The sequence below is a fragment of the Papio anubis genome, chromosome 10 (genome assembly GCF_008728515.1).
Source record: "Papio anubis isolate 15944 chromosome 10, Panubis1.0, whole genome shotgun sequence".
Classification (NCBI taxonomy): domain Eukaryota; kingdom Metazoa; phylum Chordata; class Mammalia; order Primates; family Cercopithecidae; genus Papio; species Papio anubis.
This window is the reverse complement of record NC_044985.1, coordinates 62,796,561-62,809,941: the sequence shown is the minus strand read 5'-3', so window position 1 is coordinate 62,809,941 and position 13,381 is coordinate 62,796,561. Positions and strand designations below refer to the sequence as shown.

Below are 13,381 nucleotides of genomic sequence, written 5' to 3'. Positions count from 1 at the left end.
CATGGCTAGGCTGCAAATTTTCTAAACTTTTTATGCTCTTCTTCTCTTTTAAATGTAAGTTCCAGTCTCACATCGTCTTTTTGCTCACAAATACAAACCTAGGCTGCTAGAAGCAGCCAGGTGAAGTCTTGAACATTTTACTGCTTAGAAGTTTCTCCCACTCTGTACTGTAAATCACCTCTCTCAAGTTCAAAGTTCCATGTGTCACTAGAGCAGGGGCATAATTCTGCCAGTCTCTCTGCTAAAGCATAGCAAGAGTGACCTTTGCCTCAGTTCCCAATAAGTTCCTCATCTCCATCTGAGACCTTCTCAGGCTGGACTTCACTGTGTGTGTCACTATAAGCATTTTGGTCACAACAATTAACAAGTCTCTAGGAAATTCCAAACTTTCCCTCATCTTCCTGTCTTCTTGTGAACCCTCCAAGCTGTGCCAGTCTCTGCCTATTGCCAAGTTCCATCACTGCTTACACATTTTCAGGTATCTTTATAACAGTGCCCCACTCCCAGTACCAGTTTTTGGTATTAGTCTGCTCTCGCACTGCTATAAAAAACTATCTGAGACTGGGGAATTTCTGAAGACAATAGATTTAATTGGCTCAATGTTCTGTGGGCTGTACAGGAAGCATGGCTGGGGACGCCTCAGGAAACTTTCAATCATGGTGGGAGAATGAAGGGGAAGCAGACATGTCTTACACAGCTGGAGGAGGAAGAGAGTGAAGGGGACAGTGCCACATACTTTTAACCAACCAGATCTTGTGAGATCTGACTTACACAAGAACATTAAGGGGGAAATCTGCCCCCGTGATCTAATCACATCCCACCAGGTTCCTCCTCCAATATTGGGATTACACTTTGGTATTAGATTTGGGTGGGGACACAAATCCAAAACCCAAATCCAAACCAGAACACCTAGTATGTCCAGACTGGAATCATTTTCTTCTAAACTTGCCCTCCTTTTTTCCTCTTTTTTTCCTCTAAACTTGCCCTCCTTTTTTAATTTCCTACCTAAGTTAAAGTTACCATCAGCTACCAAACTTGAGATTTATCCTAAAATCCTTCATCTTTCTCATCCCTTATCAAATGTCCAGGTTCTGCTGTCTCTGAATCTCAAACATTTCTGGTCAAAATCTTAAACCCTTATCTGCCTCTGGCCTGGCTACTCCAGGTTTTTATATATAAGAGTAATCTTCATAAAGTACGGCAATTGTGTAAAACTTCCTTCAGTGACTTCCTGTTTGCTCAGATGGAGTTAGTCTTCTTGGAATAATGTAGGAGACCCTTCATAATCCAATCTTGCATAATTTTATCTTCTATAACATTCCCATAAAATCACACAGTTGTTTTTATCTCCCTGAAAGCATCATGCTGTTTCATGCATCCATGACTAAGAATACTTCTTTCTCATTTTCTGCTCAGTGAATTCCTACTTACTCTTCAAGACTCAGGGATACTTACTTTAGGAAGCCTTTTCGGACTTCTAAGGCAAGTTAGTCACGTGCTCCTCCCTACTCTTATAAAACATTTTAAATAGCTTTATAATAGTACTTATTACATCTCTGCAAATGGGAGCATCTTGATAGTAGAGACCATATCTTATATTTTCCCCAGCACACATTAATACCTGAATACAGTATATGTATGATACCATCTTCATCATTAAAGTGGCCTACATTGTTTTTTAGTTTCATATTTAAAAAATAAATATCACTTCCCTTCAATCCATTGTGGAATTACTTTAACCAAGCTGAATTTTAATGTCATATTACAGCTTTTATTGAGAGCTGCTTTATTTATTTTTTTAAAAAGCCTTGTGATACCTACTTCTATATTGTTATTAAACTTTCTTTAAGGACATCAAGTACAGTAGAGCACAGTCACTGGTAACTTGTTATAGGCATTTGAGACTGCAGTGGGAGTCCTCCATCCCACCTGCAGTACACAGAATTGCATGGAAATGAAGGAACCAGAGTTAAGTTAGGTTAAGTTGCCTTAAAAACTTAAATGGTTATATTATCCAAACAGACCACAGCAAGATTAAAAAATAATTTGAATTGTGTTTCTCTACACCCAGAGGTCAGTAGGGTTTTTTTGTTTTGTTTTTTTAAGCCCTCCATCTAGTTGTTTCTAAGAATGTAGATGGAAGGTTTAAAAATATATATATATATTATTTTAGGTACTATAATATAATGAAAAGCATTAATTTTTAGAAGTTTCTTTAGCTGGGCATAGTGGTGCACACCTGTAGTCTCAGCTACTTGGGAGGCTGAAATGTGAGGATCATTTAAGCTCAGGAGTTTGAGGTTGTAGTGAGCTATGATGGTGCCACTGCACTCCAGTCTAGGTGCTTGAGTGAGACCTTGTCTCAAAAAAATATCCTATATTTGAGAAACATTACACTTTTATCCCTGAAACTTGTTTGATGCTAAACAGCAATGGAGATTTTTGGGGTTTTAGTGTACTGTTGTCCTTACATTTTGCTTTAATATTTTGCAGAATCCGTGCTATCCTTAAGAGGGTTTGTCATTGAGTATCATTTGGGTATTTTGACGTTTTGATGTAACATTGATATAAATATCCCTAAAATTCTTACAAATCAAGACAAAATAGTTGGATTCTCCATTGTGTAGGACTAAGTATTTTAGTGTACTCTAAAACACACATGTCAAATGATGATGTTACAATAGTAATCAATAAAACAGAAATGATGAGTTAAATTTATGTTTGGGTTCATTAGATGTGAAGACATGGTAGATGTGCGAAGGTTAAAGATGCTTCAGATGGTGCAGTTGTTTAAATGTGAAGAAGATGCTGCTCAGGTAAGGACCAGCCAGCTATATTATGTGATTAGCTTTTCTTAGAAGATTGATTTCATCTTAACTACAAACAAAAGTGTACTTTTCATGGTCCTAAAAAGTAAATTCTTGAAGTCAGGTTCTAGTTTATCCTGTTGAAGAATACACTTTAGTATTTCCAGCTAGTTTATTGATCTCATTTAACTTAATCTTCTCAATGAAATCCTCTATTGAGCTAGAGATTGGGATTAATTATTATTGTTGATTAGGTTGTCAGTTACATCCAGGATAAAATCTGGTGGAGCACATTGCATTTTGCTCTCTTGCATCTGCAAGAGAAATTTCAACACCAGATAAACAATTTGATATATTTTGTTGTTATCATTAGAGAACATCATTTCAGTTTGATTTAGAGAAAATTTTTGGTTTTATATAGTAACACAAATCTATAATGCAATGTTGATGGATCTATATACAGAAATACATGATCTTTTATTATGTGATATTAACTTTAAAAGAATGCTTTTCTTTAGTATGTCTTGCCTTCAGATTTAAAAAATTTTGAGGAGTAGGAGAGGTAATTAATTCTTGTAGCTTATCATTGAATGAAATAAGCTTTTAAGACTTTAGGTTATAATTAATAGATTCATTAATCACATGATAGTAATCACTGTATAAATGACATTTTGATACAATAAGTAAAGAGTTCTGAATCCAGCTTCATTGTTATGTCTTTTTGTTTAGGCAGTAGAATGGCTAAGTGAACTTCTGGATGCTCTGCTTAAGACTCACATCAGATTGGGCGATGATGCTCAAGAAACGAAAGTTTTGCTGGAAAAGCATAGAAAATTTGTTGATGTTGCACAGGTGCAAAACTGGTTATCTTCCTTTTCCACAAGCTCAGTGTTTGAATAGCTTTCTGCATGATTATAATGTAACTTTACCCTCCAAGTACAAGAAGGTTAGTTTTGTTATTCCAGAAGTATCACAGAATTAAGAAAGTGTCAGCTGGTGCATCAAAACTAGCCTGCATAAACTTGAGAGGGTTTATGTTTCCCTGAATACATGTTCTGCATTGTCCCTCTGATTTATGCTATATATTGTGGCATTTTTTAGGCAATCCAGCTGTTGATTCACAGAAGTTAATATGAAATGGATGTTAATATCAGTAAATAAGAAACCTCACTTTCTGCATCTCACTAGTGTTAGCATAATAATACAGAACTTTTTTGTGGTGAAAAGTATCTTTCTTTTTTTTTTTTTTTTTAAAGACAGAATCTTCCTCTGTTGCCCAGGCTGGAGTGCAGTGATGTAATCTCAGCTCACTGCAACCTCTGCCTCCCAGGTTCAAGCGATTCTCATGCCTCAGCCGCCTGAGTAGCTGGGATTACAGGCACCGGCCACCACGCCTGGCTAGTTTTTGTATTTTTAGTAGAGATGGGGTTTTACCTTGTTGGCCAGGCTGGTCTTGAACTCCTGACCTCAAGTGATCCACCCACCTCGGCCTCCCAAAGTGCTGGGATTACAGGTGTGAGCTACGGCGCCAAGCCAATAAGTATCTTATTTTCCCTGATAATGAGTTCACATTGTAGCAGGTGTAGTTTCCTATATGGAATATAAAGTGCCTAATTTCACCTTCTTTTGAAAGTAGTTTTGATTAATTCATAAGCAGACATTCTTTCTGGCCAGTGAAATTTGGCGGATTGTGATGGGGGAAACAGAATGAAGTGGGGAAGCCTAACAGAAAGAGACTTTTTTTCTAATTAAAAATTTTAAAACAATTTATTTTTTTGAGACAAGGCCTTGCTCTGTCACTTACGATATAATGTGGTAGCACAATGATAGCTCTCTGCATCCTCCAGCTCCCGGGTTCAAGTGATCCTCCTGCCTCAGCCTCCGAGGTAGCTGGGACTATAGGCAAGTGTGGCCAAACTCAACCAATTTTTTTTTTTTTTTTTCATTTTTTTGGGGCAGGATCTTGCTATGTGGGCCAAGCTGGTCTTGAACTCCTAGATTCAAGCGATCCTCGCACCTCAGCCTCCCAAAGTGCTGGGATTACTAGACATGAGCCACTGTGCCTGGCCAAGAAACTTATTATAAACTAACCAAAAATATTGCTTCCCCTTTATTATTTATACACACAGATAATTTGTAGTAATAAGTGCCACTAGATTTATTCAGTATTGATTTCTAGTAGTGTCACTTAATTGTAAGGACAGTCTTCCTGCACACTTTCCTCATCCTTCTCTTAAGAATTCTTTTTTTATAATTTTATGTTTCCTTTTCTTTTTTAGAGCACTTATGACTATGGCAGACAGTTGCTACAGGCCACAGTGGTGTTATGCCAGTCTTTGCGTTGCACTTCTCGGTCATCTGGGGATACACTTCCTCGATTGAACAGAGTATGGAAACAATTTACAATAGCATCTGAAGAGAGAGTACATAGGTTGGAAATGGCTATTGCATTTCACTCAAATGCTGAAAAGGTTTGCTTTTTTTTTTTGAAATGTTATTCTCAGTGGTATTTATTATATGTGTTTAAAGTATGTTAATTTTAGTAATGTAACTATGACTGATCTATTTTTCAATATTTATATTAGTTCCATTGTTACAGTTTGTTTTAGATATAATATATTGCCTTAGAGAGTTCAAATTAAATTCTTGATTCTTACCAGTGCTGGAGAGCTGTGATTAAAGAAATCTAGAACCACGTGGTAGTCTTCTCTTTACACTTGTCTCCTCACCAAGCCTGGTGTCCAGAATATGCCCTCTGTTCTTTAGAGTATCATGAGTTCAATCTCTTTCGTTATGCCTGGAAGGGAAACTTTTTGCTTTGGCAACTGCTATTAATTGTCACACATTTTTTAAAAGGCACCTTGTGATTTTATAAAGTGGGAACATTAAAAAAATAAGGACAAAAGTAAAATGCTTTTTTATATGGGTTCTTTAAAGATTCATTCTAGAATTTATTATTCAATGAATTAAGGTCATTAATTCCAGAAACAAAAAATAAAATATGCAGGGTTATTTGGACACATCTTCAATAGAACTTTTTTCTTACTCTTTGTAGTAGGAATTTATTGTACCCAAGCCTTACATATCCATTCTGAAAAGGAACTTTATTATGTAGTTAATTTTGTTTTGATCTCTTACAATAAAAGTTTATACGTAGGGAATGTTCAATACATTTTGAGATATTAGCAAACCTAACTCGATCCGTAGAACAGATGTTGCAAGGAACCTCAGGAATTAAACAGTTTCTGAGTTATGAAGTACATCTGTTGGGAAGTGTCCATAGTTAACTCATTCTCAGCTGGTCATTGAACTCCATAGATCAGTGTTTGATGAACATGGGCCTAATAAATGGAAGTATACAAAATGGTGTAACTTGTTTACTGATTGTTTCAATGAGAATTTTTTATTATTATGAAGTATACTGTTAACATAGAAAACATACAGACCACAAGTATTCTGTGCAGTGAGATGTCACAAAGTGAGCACACCTGTGTAATCAGTTTACCGTTCAAAAAAACAGAACATTACCAGCATCCAGAAGCTCCCCTCCGTTCCTGTAGTCACAGTACTGCTCCCCCCACCACCTCACTGTCAAAGGGTGACCATTGGCCCAATGTCTAGCACCACTGATAACTTTTTTTTTTTTCAAGACAGAGTCTCACTCTGTCACCCAGACTAGAGTGCAGTGGCACGATCTCGGCTCACTGCAAGCTCAGCCTCCCAGGTTCACGCCATTCTCCTGCCTCAGCCTCCCGAGTAGCTGGGACTACAGGCACCCACCACCACACCTAGCTAATTTTTTTAATTTTTTAGTAGAGACGGGATTTCACTGTGTTAGACAGAATGGTCTCCATCTCCTGACCTTGTAATTCACCCGCCTCGGCCTCCCGAAGTGCGGGGATTACAGGCATGAGCCACCGTGCCTGGCCCACTGATGACTTTTTAGGATACTACTTTTAACTACCTTTTTATGAGGTCATATAAGAATGAATAGAGTTGAAAGGTTTTTTTGAATACAAAGTTGTTTCCATTTTTTTTCTGTTACCTAGCCTTTATCTTGCTTGTAGTAAATTTGATTTAAATTTGATTTACTTAGGTTGTACAAACTTAAGTAAAACCCTTTATCAGATATTACTTTCCTCTTGACTGTATTCTATTTTATACCATTAAGCATAAATATAAATAACCACAACTATAAGCAAATTGTCTATATGTATAATGATTAGAAAAATATCTGAATTAAATCTTGAGTTTTAAAATACAAAAATGTCTGTTTATGAGTAATGCTGTAGTAAACATGATTGAATTCCCTAAAGTGTAATGCAAAGAAAAGTTGTAAAAATGAATACTTCTTTTTCTTCTCTGTCTCTCAAATTTTGCAGTTCTTTCTTGTGGTTTAATTTAAATAGTAATGGTTAGGGTGAAGTGAAGAACAGTATCTCATCAAGGACTATAGAGATTCCCATATTTGAATTATAACCTAATCATTTTACGGCAGTTAACTCAAGCCAGCAGATCACTTGTTAAATATTATCATCGAGCTAAGTTGTCACATCAGTTATATATTTGTACTCTGTGTTGTTTTTTATTCATATAATTTTTCATTTGTAATGTCTGTGTGCCTTTTGAGAACAGTCTATACCTCCTTCACCTTCCAGGCTGCTAAATAAACATAGAGTAAACTGTTCAATAAATGGCTACTTAATAAATGAAAAAATACTTCTTAAGGATAGGTTGAACTTATTTTCCAAATAGTAGTCTAGCATTTTCTTTCTTGGAAATCACCATATTATTAGTAGGAATTATGTATTTCATTTTGTTGTTTGAATTTCTTGAAGAATTTTGCCAATAATAGATCAGTCTTACATAGTGGTATACCTGAAGATGGTAAGAACAAGAAAATGCCTTATAATCTACCACATTTGTATGAGCTTGATTCTATTTCTCTCTTTTCTCTCTCTCTTTTTTTTTTTTTTTTTGGATCCTCTGAAACTGCAGACCTTTCTGTGTCTCTTAATTGATGTTGCTCTTTTATTTGCTGCAGATTTTGCAGGACTGTCCAGAAGAGCCTGAAGCTATTAATGATGAGGAGCAATTTGATGAAATTGAAGCAGTTGGGAAATCACTTTTGGATAGATTAACTGTTCCTGTAGTTTATCCTGATGGGTATGGGGCATGTTCTTATAATTTTATTTTTTATTGATGTGGTCTTAAAGTGAAATCATTAAAAGAGGAAATCTATTCTTTAAAAAGCCAAATAAATTAGGTTTGGTCCACAGCTTTAACTCCTACGATAAATTAATTTAAAATGAAAAGAAATCCACACCTCTTAGCCAGTAATGGTACTTGCTGACATCAGATGTGTTGCTTCTTGACAGCTTGTTGTAGAATGATCATTGACTAGATTAAGACACTGGGTTCTAGCCTTGGCTATGATGGTAGGGAATAATGTGACTTGGGGCTTCATTCAGGAAAAGGAAGAGGGGACAAGGGACTAATGGTTAGTGAGTTCATAGTATATGCCAAGTACCAAGTGAAACATTTCACCTTCTTTTGACCAAAGAGGACCAAACCAGTATGATTATTCCTGATTTACAAATGAAGAAACTGAGGCCCAGAGAGATTAAGTAAGGCTCTCAGGATTTCACAGCTTCTAAGTGTTAGAGTAAGGATACAATCTGAGGTCTGTCTGTGTGACTCCAAACCTATTCTCTTTGTACTGTGTTATATGGCGTTCTAATTTCTTTATGTGTGAAGGGATGGGATCCTGATTTTCTTACACCTTTCCATTTCAAATAGTCAGTGATAAAAATATGAAATAATCTGATGCAAAAGAAATGGACCAGGAAAAGAATCAGGAGGAACTTCATCCCCGGTGATTTAGATCTGATTCTTAGTGAAAATAATTTAGAGATAATCCAGAGGATATTTAATTCAAATGATAGAGTAAACAAACCATTAAATAAAAATACAAATATCTTTAACATTGTGGTATAGTGTGATGGAGTGAGTCTGTGTACTCTGGAGCCAGAGGTCTCAGCTCTACCACCTACTCACTATAACACCTTGGGCAAGCCACTTAACCTTTGTGCCTCAATTACCTAATCTAAAAACAGCCATGTAACACTCCTACCTCCTTAGGTTACGGGGGCGTGGGAATTACCTGAGCAAAATAAATATAAAGTACTTAAAACAGATCTGACACATAATAAGCACTGCTACTACTGTGCCATGATCTTCCAGTGATTATTTGGGATTGATATTGAAAAGATGGCATTTTATTCCCTTGAAAGAATATTATTCATAGTCTATACTTATGTTATCTCAAGCCACACCTAAACTTGAACAATTGGAAGTAGGCTAAAGTCACCTACATCTGCAATAAAAGAGAACAAATTTCAGCTAGTAACCTAGTAACATAATTATAGGTGTGTTTCTGGTTGTTCCATTCCAGGATCCCTTACCCTCCCTGATTCCTACATTTCACAACCAGTTGTCACACAATCAGCCTCCTGTTCTACCCATGTCAGCCTAGGAACACCTCTCCCTTTTATGCTTGCTTCAGCTTCTTGTCTGTGTTTCACAGATAGTCCATGTGTCATTTCCTCATCCTTTTAAGATAAAAGAATGTTAGTACTGTATATTCAAAGTTCACATCTACCTTTAACATTTTGGAATTGCTATTTTATTCCACTTTATATTCATATTAAAACTTATTTATATCTCTTTTAGGTATTTTGCTAAATTAAATATTTCCCAAAGTTGTGTGTAATGTTTTCCATAATTATTAATATAATGGTAATCTGTTTATACCATGTATAGTTTGACAGGTTGGACAGATTTGTCTTTTATACCTTCTCCTGGTAAAAGAGATTGATGGTCTCTCTGGATTCACTGCTCGAAGACCTAGGTTGAAATTCTAGTTTTTCCCTGTGCGACTTTGCTTACATCATTTAACTTTCTAGGTTCCACTTTTCTAATCTAAAAAATAAAGAAATTAGCGTGATAATTTCTAAGAAATCATCCAGCTCTAAAAATATTCTGTGACTCTGAATACAGTATCTTTGAGAGTAGAATAAAATTAATGATTTTATCTGTTAATGTACCAAACAATGTCATAACATTATAAAGAATATTTATTTTGCTTGCCAGCTGTATAGACAAGTGGTGTCCCCAGCCAGTAGTACTCAAGTACATGTATAAATTTTGTGTTTGTGTATGCTTCTGGACCCACATATTTCCAGTGTTTCATTGTTCGGTTTGTTGCTACTATCTCATAAGTACACATGATATAACCTTTACACCACCAATATATTTTTCTCATGTCTTAATGTATTTTATGCCATTTAAAAAAATGTTTTTCCTGCTGAATTTCCTGCTCACAGATAAACGGTGTGATCACAGATAAACTGATATTTACACATAGGCTATCTCATGTAGATTTTTTATGGTAAACTTTTGCTTCTATTTGTATTCACTGCGGTTAATGGATTTGTATTAATCTGAGGTTTTTCTGTGTGTTTGGATTTTTAGAACCGAACAATATTTCGGGAGTCCAAGTGACATGGCTTCTACTGCAGAACACATCAGAGACAGGATGAAACTAGTTAATCTCAAAAGGCAGCAGCTGAGACATCCTGAAATGGTGACCACAGAGAGCTAATAGCTACCAGCTACCTACAGATTTGCAGTTCATGATCCCGCATGTTGTCAACATACTACAGCATTAGCCACCACACATTAAGATGCATTTCACAGCCAAAATAAGTCTCATTTCTTTTCATGACACATTTCTCTTTATATGTTAACACCTTGCTATTACCAAGGCATAATTACTTAACATGCTTCGAGGCTGTAGACTCCAAGTATCTTAAAAGAAGGAACTATAAACATTGCACTGAAAACTTGCTTTAAAGCTTTACCTGACCTGTCAGTTTGTAGATAAACAACTGATAATAAGCTTTGAATGGTGCTAATAAGAGTAGGAATTTTCTCTATTAAAAAAAAAAAAAAGGTTGCCCTTCCTCCACAGGTGATTTAGTAAATTTAGGCAGTAGTTAAACTCTTATTAGTAAATAGTGGTGTCCTCAAAATTTTACTTTGTAATTCTTCAGAATTGATTATTTTTATTGTGTCAATATGGAGAAAATCTTTCAGATATTTGATATATCATAGTCATTAAAAGACCTTTTCCTATTTGTATTGATAACGTATTAAAAGTTGTTTGTGCTTAATAAAAGACTTCTTTAAACATCTTATTTAATTTAGTAGTTACATCCTATTTCTAAACATGAGTGCCTTATTTAAAAGGGCATTCTTAGGACTGTGAAGATGGTTTAATATTTGTTTTTTCATGGTGGTTGCATGCGTTTTAGACAGGAAATTCATATGTAAGCATGTATATATAATAAATAAGCATGTTTATCATGAAAAATTATTGTGAACAATTTAGATCTTTAAGAACTTATTAATAATGGAATACTATTTCTAATTTTTCTCTTCTTCAACTTGAAAAATATTCTCAAAATTATTAACTACCCTGAAGATACTTTGTCTTTAGGGGAGGAGGGCTGAGGAAGAAGGCATACACAATTACTTCAGTGTAATCCTTTATATCAGAGTAATCTTTCTGGAACTAAAATAGCAATTGTTAATAAAATTTAGTTTCTCATTATAGTCTAAAAGCAAAATAAATTCTTAAGTAGTCCAGTAACAGAACTGTATGACTCCTTTAGAAATAAAATTTATCATGAAATGCTAGTGCTTTTAAGTTTGTATTAAGTTTAAATGGTGAAATGCATATAATTTAAATTTTGTGTATTTTTATTTCAGAAAATTTTTTAAAAGATTAAAAATTATTTTTTAGGCTTGTAGTTGTTACAAAATTACAAACGAGTTGTATACTGGTTCCTTTTTGAGGTCTACAAACATGTTCATGTATCCTCTGATGCAAAAAAAAAAAAAAAACCCTCCCTCTTAACCTGGATTTTCCAACCTTCTTCACTGACAGACTTCTTGGAGAAATCCACATCCAATGCCCCTACATCCTCATCACTCACTACTCGGCACCTTGTAGTCTGGTTTTACATAGTACTCTACTGAAACTTCTTTTGAAAGTCAACAGTGGCCTCCAGTTACCAAACTGAATGGTTTTTTCTCTGTCTGAATCCCTTACCCTTTTCTCTCTGCAACATTTACACCATTGAGCAACCTTTCCTAGACAGTGTCTCCTTCCTTGAAGATGCTATCCTCTGAAATAACTGTGAGTACAGTCGCATAACCCTAATTTAAGATGTGCCTGCTGAACATGTGCTCTCTCAGATCCTGTCCTCAGAATGCTTTTGGCTCTTCTCTAGGTATCTCATCCTTATGGTTTTTATTTTATACCAGTGTTCTGGATTACATATCTGGTCCAGAAATCTAGACCTGTACTTCTTTTTAATTGCCTACTTGACATTTCAACCTTGATTAAAGATTTACAATATTTATCACCTTTTCCTTCTGGAACAATTTAGGTTAATGGTGCAGCCTTTTTTCCTAGTCAAACATGCCAGGAAATTCAGGGCAAAGTTCAACTGCTCCCTCTTGTCTTATGTGGTCACTGCTTCTGAGAACATCCAGGAAGTTCTTTCTATACTTGATAATCTTCTCAGTCCTTTGGGGCTTTACTGCTATGAGTATGAACTTTTGTGATTATTTATTTCAGTCTTCATGATGGTGCTAGTCACATTCTACAGTTGTTTATGTCTGTACCCACTAAGCTCTTTTGAGGGAAGGAATCTTGTCTTCTCCCATTCCCAGTCTTGCTCATGCATAACAGATGCCCAGTCCTCCTAAATATGAATGGTGTATTATAGGCATTAGTAATAATCCCTGTTATATTGCAGTCTGAAGTATGTTTTAAATATACTTATTTTTTAAAGTTAGAACTGACAAGTGAATCTATTCTTAGATTCTTAGATACTACTTTAGATATTTAGTTATACTCAATAACTGAATATCAATACTCAATATCTGTTTCTTCTACTGAATTTCAGAGTAGTTAGAATGTTTTTCTTAAGACTTTGCTTAGAAAGGAACTGGTTTGTTAGTAATTCCACCATCAACTCATAGAGTTATAATTGCCAAATGAGTTAATTTTTATATAACTTAAGCTATCCTACCTACAAAAAGTAAAATAAGGCCGGATTCATAAATGTTATTTGTAAATGGAGTGTTTCACATGAGGTCAAGTCTGATTTTAACATTGAATGTCGTTGCTCCTCATCTGTAAATTTGCTGCTGCTTTCATATGTGTATCTGTACATACACAGAGTTATGAATGAAAATCCAACAATGCCCTAAAGTGACTTTTTTCCATAGGGTCATAGCTCACTTAAAGTGAACATGTGAAAAAAGTGACTGCAATATGTTTGAAACCACAAGCTGTTTCTTTTGCTTTCTTTTTTTTTTTTTTTTTTTTTTTGTGAGACGGAGTCTCGCTCTGTCGCCCAGGCTGGAGTGCAGTGGTGCGATCTCCGCTCAGCCCCATGCAAGCCCCGCCTCCCAGGTTCACACCATTCTCCTGCCTCAGC

General features: G+C 35.5%; 1 protein-coding gene across 6 annotated transcripts in view; it reads left to right on the top strand.

Moving 5' to 3' along the window:
• SESTD1 (SEC14 and spectrin domain containing 1) overlaps positions 1-11,774 on the top strand; it is a 150,305-nt gene extending 138,531 nt beyond the window's left edge. For 5 of the 6 annotated variants that reach the window (XM_003907673.3, XM_031651387.1, XM_017946685.3 and 2 more), the window contains 5 exons: positions 2,735-2,816; positions 3,537-3,659; positions 5,087-5,278; positions 7,852-7,973; positions 10,341-11,774. In XM_003907673.3, the coding sequence (XP_003907722.1) occupies positions 2,735-2,816; positions 3,537-3,659; positions 5,087-5,278; positions 7,852-7,973; positions 10,341-10,470 (649 nt within the window). In that variant the 3' untranslated portion in view covers positions 10,471-11,774. Of the gene's footprint in view, positions 1-2,734; positions 2,817-3,536; positions 3,754-5,086; positions 5,279-7,851; positions 7,974-10,340 lie in introns of those variants that run through there. The other variant, XM_021923758.2, reaches the window with a different exon arrangement.
• Positions 11,775-13,381: the final 1,607 nt, after the last annotated feature.